Source organism: Trichoplusia ni, chromosome 1, assembly GCF_003590095.1.
Source record: "Trichoplusia ni isolate ovarian cell line Hi5 chromosome 1, tn1, whole genome shotgun sequence".
Lineage (NCBI taxonomy): Eukaryota > Metazoa > Arthropoda > Insecta > Lepidoptera > Noctuidae > Trichoplusia > Trichoplusia ni.
Window position 1 is genome coordinate 11113308 of NC_039478.1, and position 13793 is coordinate 11127100.

Genomic DNA, 13793 nt, shown 5'->3' on the forward strand with positions numbered 1-13793 from the left:
ACACTTGATGAGTTGATATAACTTCAACATCTTTTGGTGGATATAAATAAAAGAAGTATTTAAAAATTTGATCGTATAATGAATTTTAAATAAAAATCTCAAATATATTTTAAATAAATAATGCCTGAAGCAAGAGAACCGACTATCACAGGGTAAACAATAATTACATTAGCTTGGTATTTATTCTACATTATTTTAACAATTCTTGCCAGTCTGGTACTTGTAGTTTCGGAAGCTTTTGCTTAGTTTCATTTCAAGTGAAATATGTAAAGGAATTCCAATCACACATTTGTACTTGAATTTACTCCTTCCCTGCTTTAAAAAAAATAGTTGATAAATACTATAGTGGTTTACAAGAATAGAAGGAACTAACTTGGTTGACATTTAAATATGATAACATTATTTTCTAACAGATTGAATAAGGAATGTGGGTAAAGGAACAAAATTACACAATTCTAACGACACTTTTGTACCAGATTTTTTGAGGTCCTGGCGAAAATTCGTTACCAAGCTAGCATATCAAACGTTAAAAATAATTTTAGATGTCAACGGCTGATATCTTAATATAAACTCTATACTAAATAACAGACTAGCGGATAATTTACATACATTTGTAACTCCCTTATCTTTGACACTCAACATGAACGACGCCAGGATGGCAGGACCCGAGACAAGTAATAAACCTTTAGTTATATTAAAACATGTCAAATATAACAACCTAGTTCTGCCTTCTTTATTCAATTAAGTATCTACGCAGTGAAATTCTAATGTACCTGCTCCCAGGCAAGTCAAGTGACTTGGAACTTGCAACTTCGATTTATATTTCAACGTTCAGACCAACGTTATTATTTGAAAATAAGTTCAATTCGCCTATCTAAGCTAAGCTTATACGCTGCCTACTGCATAAAAGCAGTTGCTATCACATGTTTGTTGTTTACGCATCCTGGCTTCGCTCTATCATTGAATTTTTTTCTATAATAATCATTTCACATCGACCAAAATCTTGTTTCGTCTTTACAGGCAGTGACCCTGCACCTAATATACTATCCCGAAGAATAATACTTTGAATAATAAATAAAATACATAACGTAAAACACTGTATAAGTTATAATACAGGCGGAGTCATGGTATGACAATATAGTACAGATAATAAAAACACGACTTTATGGCAATACTGAGTGTCAGTAAAATTTTGAACAGAAATTTGAACAGTTTTCAAGTTTGATGGCAATACCATTTTATATCCAAATTATAAAACAACTGAATTGCATTCAAGTCCATTCTTCATTTGATTGTATCCATAAGCTCCTGCTTCTGAACATAAATAGACAAAAAACACGAAGGAACTTGTATAACCCTAGTCCCTACAGCATCAGAAATAGGTCAATGCATTTTAATACAACTGCTGTCATAAGCTTTCTGCACTAGAACACCTTGAAAAATAATAGGCAAGAAGCCCAGCTGAATTTGGCAAAATCTGGTACCGCCTTTCGAAATCTTGGAATAGAATTTGACTAACACATGTACAATTACTACTTCTAATCTGTAAACAATATTATCAATTACGACTTTTACACGTTATATTAATAACTAGGAAGATCAGAGGAAGTTTTTCAGTCAATTTAGATTAGGAATTTTTGTTGTAAAAAATCTTGCATAGAGGTAAAATTACCTGATAAGATTATAATTGAGAGGAAAGAAAATTGACTTATGAATGCAAAATGGCATTCTACTTATTAAAAACATAAATGGACTGTGTCTAATGTTTCTGTAGACTGGAAGGACAATATCGTCGTTGCGAAAAAGCTTTTAAAGCGCTCGCCAAATTGAACAGCTATGAATTAGCCCGGTGTAAAGTTCACAATCCTTAATGTCGTGACATCTGCCGTGAATATCGTCCCATCTGATAAGACAACAGAGATTGGTGTTTGTAAATACACTTTTTATAGCACATTTTAGAGTGAACGGTTGATTTCAACATTAGCCGCTATTTTCTTATTATTACGGGCTGAAATAGCTCTCAATTTGACCACAGCTTCAAGCAGAGAAGCGAGCAAAAAAGGTATTTTACTATACCTAATGTGTCTTTCTATAACTTTTCTAATGTAACTTTACTGGTGTCTTGATAAGCTCCCACTTCTTAACCATTAAAGCAGTAAGAAATACATACTCTACCTCTTTTGTTCTAACTACTCTGACAAAAGGAACGAAAAAGACAACACTATCTCTGTCAGTACCTTAGAATTAGTTTCTTCTGTGTATAGCTTTTTTCTAGTGAATTTTATCAGAAATATATTTTTATTTGTATTTAAAAAATCTAGTTTTCTGATTATTCTAGTACAGACATATTTTGCGTATGAGCATAGCTGGGATGTCAAGGTGGGTGGCGAGGGGTAATTCAAACTCTATTGTTTATACTAGAGACCATAGTGTGTGTGTGGGTACTTAAGCACTCGTCGTTCCATATTCGATATGCATTTTAATAATGCTTTATTGTAATATCAAGATTTCGGGAAGTGAGAATTATAGAGGTTGATTTCAATCATCTCTTCCCAAAATTTTTTATCTAACTTTAATGACCAAGGAGAAGCATGACCACTATACTACATACTATTTAAAGTTGGCCAATACAATTTCCTATCAAACATTTTTAATAAGACATTGCGTCACAAGCAAGCTTCTTAAAAATGAGCAAACTGATTTTTGTTAAGTAACGTGGCAAGAATCATAAAATCAGCAGAAATGTTGTTGTTAAGTTTTTCAAACTTGGTTATGGCAACATTTATAATAGGCCATTTGTATAGCCAGAGATATTATGAATTTATTGAAGACAGAAAGTACTAAGATTAAAAGGGGCCAACCACCACATCTTAAAGAAGATTTTTGCAGATGTAGAAGCAGAAGGCAAACTACAGATTATAGATCAACAACTCTCTTTCACAACAGCATAAAATAATTTAAAAGGCCCTCAGTTTGGTACTTGCACCAACCCACCGACATCCTGACTATGCCCATAGCCAGCCCTAAAACTGTAGAATCTATACCCGACCATTTAAAACAATACTCAAGAGTCACAACACTTCAATACTATTAGATATCTTCTTAATTTATCTTGTACTCAATCATCAACCTCAAGCTCCAATTCAATGTCGGCTAGACTTATCCTCCGAAGGGTATTGATGACCATGTATCTGGAGAAGGCCACATAGAGATACCGGAACCACACCATTTGGGAGCGGTGGCGTTTCATCGCGCGAATCACGCGCCGGCTCTCAGTCCAGCGGAGGAAATATCTGGAAGATAATAAGTAAGCTGAGACAAGAAACATATTATTGGTAATCACTAAGCAGTAAAGTTGACTAAAAATATTATTTTACTTGGAAGCAATATCCTAAGTATCCTAGATAAGCAGAAAATTATTATTCAATATATTCATATATTCTCTATCTTAGATTTATGATAGTTGTACATAAAATAACAAATTAAAATCATACAGTAAGGGCTGTCCATTAATCACGTGTACCCAGTTCCTCCTTGATATATATCGTGATTTTTAACAAACCCTTCTCCCTCCCCTTTCAAGCTCCATGTGATTAAAGGTCAGCCCCACAATATTTCCAATTAAATGAATAAACCTTAAATGAGACTTACCTCTTAGAAGACAATACAAAACTAAGTGGCAGGTCCAAGAATCCAATGTATTTTCTTAAAATATTTACAGAATCTAATGTGTACACCGAACACCCTGAAAGTTTACATTAACAAATTAAATACCAGAATTCTCAATAGAATTCTGCTGAACTGAGGTTGTTTCTGTAGACAGTACTTGGCGGATGAATGTCAGATATGTATGGCCTATGAGTATTTTCAAAATTAGTTTCTGAAAAAATTGAAAACCCTTATTGCTGATCCAGAGATTTACCCTAATAACATCAGAAAGTATAATTCTTTTTAATACTGGTACAATGCAAGGCAATAAGACTTACTTTGTGGCATTAATTTCTCAACAAACATGTAAGCTACGGCATAAAACACGGCCGAGTGATTAGCATGTGCCGACACCCCTCCTCGGTCAAACGTCACTAATGTGTCTATATCTAGCATTTCTAAGTGATGGTGCATCAGTTTAGCCATCACAGGCACAGGCCACTGGGATTTAGGGTCATCCCGTAACCGAGTGTCCATTACTATACATATGTTTTTGTTTGGGACACCAAGCTCTTGACAGGCGTCCCATAACTCCCTGCGACGTATATGACCTTTGCCCTCATAGTTTCCTGAAAGATCAATAATTAAATTATAGACAGTGTGCAAATTTCAAATGTTAAAAATAAGTTGTGAAGGTCATATGTCATAGCTTACCGTTAGATAGACACAGTACATAAACGTCAGCACCCTGTTCGCACAATCTGAAGATCGTGGGCCCGAAGAACATGCACTCGTCATCCGGGTGGGCTATTACCACTAGCACTCGCTTTGCTCCCAAGGCGCCGCGTGTTCGCGTTGGCAGGCGGCGAGCATATCTCCGATACACCACACAACACACCAACAGGTACCCAAAGAGCCATAAGCTTATATACAAAGCAAAATTCCTAAAATATAACAATGATTCTGCCAGGAATTTCACGTAAAAACTGTAGAAAAATTCTAAGTCATATGCCGGATCATTTAGTAACATTTCTGACTAGAACTAAGGGAACTCTTGGTCTTCACTAAAAATATAGTTGTTTATCATGTGTTTTATTAATTTTACGGCATTTAATTCCTATTTATAAAGGGAATTTTGAAAATCTAACATTGTACTTTCCAATAGTCATTTTGACATTTAGATAGAGTTCAGAGTTGCCAACTTGCCACTGGTTGACTATTTTGCTGGTTTAATGAAAATAATCAGGAAATAACTGGCGAACTTCAATACAATTTTTTGTTGAAATAATTGTGTCGCATCTACTTATGAAAAAATATAAAACCGTATAGTTTGAATTTTTAAACAATATTGCAAGCTTTAACATTTTACTATCTAAACATATTCAACTTAGTTAGTAACGTTAATGCGTTAACGTATTACGTAGTTTAGATTCTACGTTCACATAGCAACACTACAAAAATGTCCATAATATAGTATGGTAAAAAGTTAATTCAATAATTCATGTCTTTCATAAGACTTAGCCTGACTTAGACGGCGAATCACAAAAAAACGTAACTTATTATCTAATGTGTGTCGTGACGTTTATACACGCATGCAAATTATAAATCGACAATGAATTCGCCCATTGCCCTTTCTGAATATGAACCTTAGTACCTCATAATATATCCTTTGATGCTTGAATCGTAAGATATAGCATTAAATAAATTGTAGAAGGAAAGGTTTTTTATTCAGCTAGCATTATTGTACAATCGTTCAAATGGTTTGAGTTTCAACAAAATTAAGAATTTTTGAACGAAAAAATATTTTGACAGGAGATCATTGTCATTGTTATTGCTTTTATTTCCTTTGACGTTTCTCGATAAGACAAAAAGTTTTATAGAATTCTTTTTGTGGTGTTTCCATCCAGGAATTTCCAAAATGATACAACCTGACTACCCATCAGCCATGGGCTTGCTAGCCCATTTAAACTCAGACGAGCTGAAAGAAATGTTAAATGACGACACCAAATTCGATTCAGTACTCAAAGATGTAAAACAGGTAACAATATTTAATTCAATTCGCAAAGTAGAAGTCTACAGTTCATGTCAGATGTATTTACATTAATTACATAGTATATTAGATATGGTTGTGAAATCATTTAGATTTAATAGTACTTTAACGCTTGATAGTTGACTGTGTACAATGAGTCATTGTTCCAATTGAATTATCATGCGAGTTGAGCTTACGGAAATAAAAAATGTAGATAAAAGGACCTTTACAGATTAATGTAATAATATTTCGACTCTATCGTCATCGAAAGCATATGACAAGTGTTTTTACCAATGACATGATGTGTATCTAATTGATACCTATGGCATAATCAGCTAATTAATCATGCGATTATATTAATAGCTAATAACATGTTTGCTTATGTATTTGATAAAGATCAATTCCGAAATCGCCCAAATAATGGATGTAATTCTAGTCAAAGCCCCATGCTAGACACCTTAGTTTTAACGAAATTGAATAAAAATTCTCAGTATCAAAGTTTACCTATGAATTTCAGCAATAGCCTAAATTTACTATTGCTTAAAACTAAGCAATTTTATTAATATAATGAATCAGACTCTTAGGGATTCCCTATCCACAATAGTAGGTATTGTTCTAGTTGCTGGATCTCTGCTGTCCGAACTAATATACTTAATAATAATTTAATATAAACCTCAATCGATTAAAATAGTAACTAAAGTGTTTCTTGACCTTAATAAAAAATCAGTATGAGATAACTAAGGGCTGAACACAAAGAAAAATGTGGGTTACTGAAAACCTTAGTACACAAAGCACAAGCTAGTATTAATCATATTTTGAAAATCCAGGTTAAAGACTGGGAGACTGAACGGGAGATGACAATAGCCAAAAACAGATCTTTGGCCGAGTTCAACCTGGGCAAGGAGCCAGAGCTAGAAGAGATGAAAGCCCAGGTCCAGGAGAAGTCAGAGATGGGCGAGCAGCTGTGCACACGCATTCAGGAGCTGCTGGAGGAGTACAGTGAGTACACTTACTGACATACTTGAAGTTGCTAGAAGGTCACATTGATTGATGTCTGGTGACGCTTTCGTAAATGGTTGGCCCTCTGACTGTTAAAAAAGAGATCATGTGTCTGTGCATGTGTGATTAAATCAAGAGTTTTATTATTCCTGCCTTCTATTTACAGAAACAAAATCAGCTGGCATCTCTCCAGACACAACTCAAGCATTACTCCAGACAGCGGCTGCAGAAGCTGAAGATCAATCAGAAAACTTAGCCCAAGACTTTCTCTCAGGGAAAATCCCAGTTGAAAAGTTCCTTGAGGACTTTGAACCAGCTCGCAAAAACATGCACTTACGGAAATTCAAGGCTGAAAAGATGGCAGAACTGCTGAGACCTGGCAATCAGAGCTCATTTAACAATGGATATGCAAAGCCCTACCTCCCGTACTTCGGTTACGGGCCTCCACAGGGCGCCCCCAACGTGCCATACCCCACAGGACCCCTCAACATGCCCATGCCTGGCATGTATGGCAACCACTTTTAAGTCAATGTGTTAACTTTATGATCAATTTTTAGAGATTGCAAATATATGAATCAAATATTATTTTATAATGACTTGTGCCAGGAGTGGTTCCACTTAGAGTAATGTAACTATAATGTTATTAACTCGGTCAGTCACATTATCTTAAAATATGAAGTGTGAATGTCAATAAGTTTATGTGATGGCTAATGTTTGACAGGTAAACACTTTTCTATAGGTCACAGGGCTTTTTACCTGTTCATATTGGCTGTCAAATGAAAGACTGGGTCTTTGTAACCTAAGAAGCCCTTATCCCTGCTAATATTATAAATGCGAAAGTAACTCTGTCTGTCTGTCTGTTACGCTTTCACATCTAAACCACTGAACCGATTTACAGAGATAGAGTTAACCTTGAGAAAGAACATAGGATAGTTTTTATCCCGGACTTTTGAAGAGGTCTCTTGGAAACGCGATATAACCGACCTCGACGCAGGCGAAGCCGCGGGAGAAAAGCTGGTATTATATATTGTTAAACAATAGCCATACATAACAAACAGGGTGAAACATAGAGGTGCAACAATGTTTTTAAATGTTGCTCAGATGAAAAATGTTCTTTTCATTGTCAAATTCGAGTTGGAAAATTAACTAATGCTTTGTTATAGGAAATGCAGCCTGTAAACCTGTTACAATTTGTAAAAAAAAAATAGCTGTGTCTTAGAATTAAAATAATCTCTATTTTAATTCTAAGACTGAGCTATTTTTTTTTATACTGTTTACCTCTAATTTCACTCTGTACAGGATTTGAATGAAATGGACGATGAATCTTTATTTAATTAAGTATTTTATTCTATGATTTTTATAATTGAAGTAGTAATGGTTTTTGTAATTGTTTCTTGTTTCGTCACGATTGTCAATCTTTACTCATAGATAATGCTATTACGATATTTATAGCCACACTTAAAAATATGTAATTTTAAGAGAATACAGATATTTGAAGAACAAGTAGAATATAATATTACTATAGTGTGCGTTCGTTGGAACGTGGCTGTTCGGAAAAGAGGAAAATATTGTTGAAGCAATTAGACTAAAGTATAGATGCACTATATAAAAGACAAAGACGGCAATATTTTGTCGTTCTTTCGCGACGTGCTATGTTACATCGGCCGCGTTTTAACCGAGGGTACTTTTTAAATGTGATTCATACTCATTACTTCCTGTTATATTTATTCCGAGTAATGATCATAGAACTTGCACTTTCTAGAGAAATACAGTAAACCAATTAGAATGCGTACCTGCACCTACATTTTAATAGCACATTAAAAGATTGATAATCACATCAGAAAACATAGATGAATTTACTATCGTAAGCAATTAATTGTTTGATTCGAGAATCTTACTGCTAGATGCCTGAAAAACTGAAAAGTACATTGTTGGAGTAGTTTCATACTTGACAGAATTTTTTAGATATGTAACGAGATTGATTGTATTAAAAAAATCCCTTTTAAATGCATAATAGAAACCCAATTTACTTTTTAGTTCTTTAGGGCAAAATATTTATATATCAGTCGACCTGATTAAACACACATTATATTTTATAGTGTCTTAATATAAATAATGACGTAATATCGATGTGTCAATTCTATTTATTGTTTTACTTTTGTGCCGATATCGCAAAAAAGCCTACGTTAACTTTATTTTGGTGAATAGTTATTAGTAATCGCATCAACGCTTTATAACTACTATTCAAAATATTCCGTCATCATTTTCGAAGGTATAAGTAACCAGTATGGTTGATCCCCGAAATATCCATCAAATCTATATTTTAAAATTTCGTCGAAATTACCTAACCTGTAATGATAGATAAACAAAATGATTTTTTTTTTATGGTGTTGTTTTTTCTAGTTTTGAAGGTACACTGTCCGCTTGATGTTGGTGCTTAGTAGAAGAAATGTGATTTTAACTATTTCGTCTATTAGTGATAGTTAATATAATAAACAAATTAAAATGCCATTGTTGTGTGGTCTTTTACTCGCTAATCCCATTTAAATTTCCCGCCAGCACTACAACATTCGTGCATCTATCAAACGTCGATTATAAAGCCCGGGTCTTGCTTCGATTAAAGTTTTAAAAATAAAAAATCATGGTGCTTTGACGTAAAAGCATAGATTTAGAATAAAAGCGTAAAAGTAATAGTAACGAGACAATAAAGGTTCGCCTTCACTATACTTATTGTTAATCAATTACAAAACAACTATCTTACAATCATATTTGCTAATTTAATGCCATGATAGTACTTTGTTTTACATATTGCCCCATACATACAGTCAGTTATAGACTAAGTAAAAAGCTAGTTCTCATAAAAAACACGTTATAAATCGAGACCAATTTAATTCCTTGACTGGCAAAATTGACATGTGCGATATTGTACGCTCATCTTAAAACATGGGTTATATTTTTCGTTCGGATACATAGTTTGGAGAGAGAGACTGAAAGTTATTTTATTTCATCCTATTCATGTATTTCTGTCATCTTATTTAAATACATAAATTAAGTAAATTTAGTACGCTATTTTGCAGTATCTCCACAAAACATCATAAGATAGGTTACAAGCAAGAATTACAATCCGTAAATAAGATTTACAATATTTGTGTTTATATCCCAGATTTACTTTGAAATGCTTAATGAATTTTCTATAAATTCTTAACATATATTTTCATGACTCTAAAATCACTAAACACAAACGGGTGTTAATATTTTTGACGTGTATCCGAAACGCACAGTTCTTTAATCTCTGCTTTTTTTTAATATGGCGGAAGCTCTGACCGCCGTTCGGACGTCTGCATTTTTACTATCGCGAATTAAGAAGTGTCTCGGAAATATTTCTTAAGTGTGTGACATAGAAGTGTATTAATTAAAGGGTGTATTCATTCCGTTATTAATTCAATAGTTGAAGTGCTCAAAATCGTTACATTCAGCTAAAAAAATGGTAATGATAGTTTTTTGTTTTGATACTTTTTTACAAACTTTACTTTGTTGAAAAATGTGTTTTCCTCATTTTTCCTTTAAATTGTTATAAAAACTCCCAGGTAAAGCTAGGATTTCGATTGCTAATGTTACTGAAGGTCACAAAAACTGGATTTTTTCAGTTTTTTTCTTTGTTTTCAATTTTTCTAACCAAAAAAAAACTGTCATAAGGTGATGTCGATCTCACATGTGATATTATTCCAATGTTTCTTTGTAAGATAAGTCGTTTCATTGCGATCCCGGGAAGTTAATTATTCAGGCTGGGTGTGGCTGTATTGATTTTCTTGGAAGGTTCTAGGTATAGTGTTAGAATACGTCTTGAAGTACTGCACTGTGCCTATGTCTAGCACACTGCTACAATGCGGTGTTAACGCATTGGGATCGATTATATTTAGTTACTGGGGACTGCAATAGGCTGTATTAGCTTTCTTATTCATTGTGTTCGTAATACAGCATCGTATATTGCGTATATCTTTAGATTCTAATGCAGCAAGATACATTTTTAGAATTGCTCAATGCATGTTTTACTTATCATGGTGGAAAGTATAATAGTCATAAAAAGAGCATTATAAAACCATGTTATCAGTTATGTAAGGTTTTTTTACTGTATTTTGGTGCTTTTGCCAACTATAGGTAATGTAATAATTCAGACTGTGCCAAGACTTTTGTGTTATTTCTGGTTACTCATTAAACTTGTCTATGATATATTTTCTTTTCTTTAACTATATTTTTTCTATGTTAAATTTCTAATTAATACTTCTTTTCCCTGGTATGAATTACAGCATCTTATTCTTGAAGATCACAATTTTTATGAAGGATAGTAAAGTTTCATCATATTTATTGACACATTGAAATAACAAGTCTTACAAAGCAATAACAAAAACCGATTTCATATGAATCCTTGAGATAAATTGAATCCTAAATGCCTACAAAGTCTGCCTCTAAGAATAACTGTATCAATGAATAAATCTTCCTGACCTTATATTTGCAAAGTCAAGGTGTTTATAAATTAAATATTTTCTTTGTGCATGTTGAGGTATTCACAATGTATCTGATGTGAAACACAAAACACTGAGTTATCATATACATAAAAGAGGTTTCATAACACTTAAAATGCGAAAAAAATAAACAACATGTTTTGTCACTACTATTAGGTCTATTATGATCAATACTGACAAACTATAATAAATTATGCTATGTCATGAAGATGTAGATATGTTTTTTTTTTGAAAAGAAAGACATTGTCTTATTTCTGATAAGGATTATAGAAAAAGAATAGAAATAAATACAGTTGATTCTGGAAAATATTTGTGGAGGCATTTTTTTCCTTGTGGGTCTGCAAATGCTAGAAAATAAAACACAGATGTTTTATATACCAATTATAATATAACAAAATTACTTATTGAAATAGTAATAAAATAGCTACAATTACGTTTTTTTAGCCTAGAAATATTCTATAAATTATTCTTTATGCTGCACCTGCATTGGCTGGAGGCAGATCCAAAAATAGTCAAGAAAGGCCAGGTGATGATCAAGCAGGTTTTAATCTTGGAATTACAAAAGTCTGGCCTCTTTTAAGATTTTTGTTCTTTTCTATGTTTCAACACTGTGCAAGTGTTTTTTTTTTGTAAATTTACTAAAATCCAATTATTAATTTTCATGATGAAGATTAATAATTATTTATTTTAAGTATAACAATAAATCAATAAAACAAATAATAATTTCTATAATTAGTATTTTAATGAAGGCTTACTTTAATAGGTATGTTGGTTTATCAACCACAAAATTGAAGGCTATACTTTTCAATGTTGTCTTTTTATCTTATTCAGCATAATAAAACAAAAACATTCAAACTGAATTAAAAACCTCCTTCTTTTTAAAGCCTGTTAGGAATAAGCTTAGCCTAGCTTAGCTATATTATATTTAAGTAAATAATTATGTACAATCAGATAAGCTATCATCTATAATACACCTTTTACTAAGGTGATGGCAATCTGTTATACAAAAACCTTTTTATTGGATAATGGTTGCTGGATATTGAACTTTATAGGCACATGTTATCTTACAAATTACTATAATCAAAACAATACATAGTATGAAATTTTTACTTAATTTTTTAAACAATAGTGCAATATTGTTAGTTTTAAATACCTAAAAGTTAAGAACTAAATTCTGTTTCTCCGTCCACCTGTGTCACGGGTCAGCATATTTTATTGAAATTTTGACAGATTATTTTATTAGTTGGTATGTGTTTTGCTTTATAACAAAAAAAAAATATTAAAAGTCTAGGTTAAGGAATAATTGGAATAGTCATAAATTTGATGGGTGATAATTAGTTATCTAAAACAATGTTTTAATTTACTGTCCAAGTAAGTATAAAAGAAACCTAGCCTTAAAAATAAAAGAATCCATAAAAAAAAGAATGCTATGGTAACAAGAAAAACTAAATTAGCTTACATACTGCAGAGGGAAAGTCTATTTAGTTGAATGTATTACATGATTTTTCTAAAAGTATTCCAAATCATAGAAAAATAAGGTCATATTGTGTACATTTTATCGGTCAAGGTTATCTAACATGGTATGATTAGAAAATTAGATAAACCTCAAAAGCCCTCAATTTTCACCAGAATGTTTGCCCTGCGTATTTTTATGAAAACTCGTAATTCTTTGTAGTTGCCAACCTATTTATGCAATTCGACTGATGCACTTGTATATTAAGAATAGTTGTTTATTATCAGCTGATTTCTAGGGATCGTGATAACGCCACCAAGCATCGAAAGCTTAAGGCATTTTAAGAAATTTAACTAGTTTTTTTCCATCATATGTCGGGGACAGTTCACCTGCAGAACTTTACTTATATAGCCTACACTTGAGTTTAGGCGTGGATTAAGGTTAGGTTACAAACGTGACCGGCGCATGCGCTTTCCATTCGAGCGAAGCGCCCGAGCGCGAACTGTTAAACTTTTTGCCGGTAATGTTTAAGTACAAAGCTCATTTAAGTTAGACTACTCTTAACTGTCCCTCTGCTGGACTTGGTTTAGCGTATAGGTCATCTGCAGATGATTCCCGACAGATTTCTTCGTTTATAATACTTTATTTTAATAAGATCCGATCCCACTACTCAACTTTTTTTCTGGTTTATGTAACTACGTTATTTGTCCTATTGACCTAAATCTGAATTTGAATCTAGCTCTCCCCCTAAAATCCTTGTTGTTAGACAAGCTTTCAGAGCTCGTTTTTACAAATTACTGAAAATTTACACGTACGTTTTTTAACATAAGGAGAGGACGACGGAAAATATCCTGCTTAAATACCCCTTTTTCGCCCATCGTATAGTATCTAACATATTTTACAGTAATATTAAATACGGCATACCATTAGACCAAATCTAGCTGTTTGCACCAAGTCCAAGTCGCGTAAGTAAAGCTTTTCGGGTATTCCCCCGTCCAAGACGATGAGAAAGAGAGACAGAACATTAGACTGCTTTGCCGCATTTTGCTGACAATACTGCAACAACGTTCACAGCGGTCAATGATACTTTTTAATCTGGTATCCTTCATAAAATATGACCTTACCTGCTCTCCCCCTAAAA

The 13793-nt window shown here is 33.1% G+C and overlaps 3 protein-coding genes across 4 annotated transcripts in view; 2 read left to right on the forward strand and 1 right to left on the reverse strand.

The window, feature by feature from the left end:
* Nucleotides 1–58: 58 nt before the first annotated feature.
* LOC113494428 (N-acetylglucosaminyl-phosphatidylinositol de-N-acetylase) lies at nucleotides 59–4847 on the reverse strand. The gene is made up of 4 exons (XM_026872760.1): nucleotides 4363–4847; nucleotides 3987–4277; nucleotides 3652–3745; nucleotides 59–3293 (listed from the first exon to the last, which is right to left on the reverse strand). Exons 1-4 carry the CDS (start codon nucleotides 4676–4678, stop codon nucleotides 3119–3121), a joined length of 876 nt encoding a protein of 291 aa, XP_026728561.1. The 5' UTR covers nucleotides 4679–4847; the 3' UTR covers nucleotides 59–3118.
* Nucleotides 4848–5474: 627 nt separating this feature from the next.
* Nucleotides 5475–7417, forward strand: LOC113494446 (vacuolar protein sorting-associated protein 37C). Its single transcript, XM_026872784.1, has 3 exons — nucleotides 5475–5686; nucleotides 6505–6676; nucleotides 6843–7417. The coding sequence occupies exons 1-3, from the start codon at nucleotides 5567–5569 to the stop codon at nucleotides 7199–7201; spliced, it is 651 nt and encodes a 216-aa protein (XP_026728585.1). The 5' UTR covers nucleotides 5475–5566; the 3' UTR covers nucleotides 7202–7417.
* Nucleotides 7418–9965: 2548 nt separating this feature from the next.
* The window catches only part of LOC113494396 (protein strawberry notch), a 30701-nt gene continuing 26873 nt past the window's right edge, over nucleotides 9966–13793 (forward strand). For both annotated transcript variants that reach the window (XM_026872717.1, XM_026872724.1), the window contains exon 1: nucleotides 9966–10163. In XM_026872717.1, coding sequence (XP_026728518.1) covers nucleotides 10161–10163 — 3 coding nt within the window. In that variant the 5' untranslated portion in view covers nucleotides 9966–10160. The remainder of the gene's footprint in view (nucleotides 10164–13793) is intronic.

Coding starts and splice junctions, on each gene's coding strand:
- LOC113494428 (XM_026872760.1), bottom strand. CDS start 4,678: ATGTTACTAAATGATCCGGCATATGACTTAGAATTTTTCTACAGTTTT. Junction 4,278..4,362: donor TGTACTGTGTCTATCTAACG/GTAAGCTATGAC, acceptor TTGATCTTTCAG/GAAACTATGAGGGCAAAGGT. Junction 3,746..3,986: donor TGAGAAATTAATGCCACAAA/GTAAGTCTTATT, acceptor GTAAACTTTCAG/GGTGTTCGGTGTACACATTA.
- LOC113494446 (XM_026872784.1), top strand. CDS start 5,567: ATGATACAACCTGACTACCCATCAGCCATGGGCTTGCTAGCCCATTTA. Junction 5,687..6,504: donor TACTCAAAGATGTAAAACAG/GTAACAATATTT, acceptor TTGAAAATCCAG/GTTAAAGACTGGGAGACTGA. Junction 6,677..6,842: donor GGAGCTGCTGGAGGAGTACA/GTGAGTACACTT, acceptor TTCTATTTACAG/AAACAAAATCAGCTGGCATC.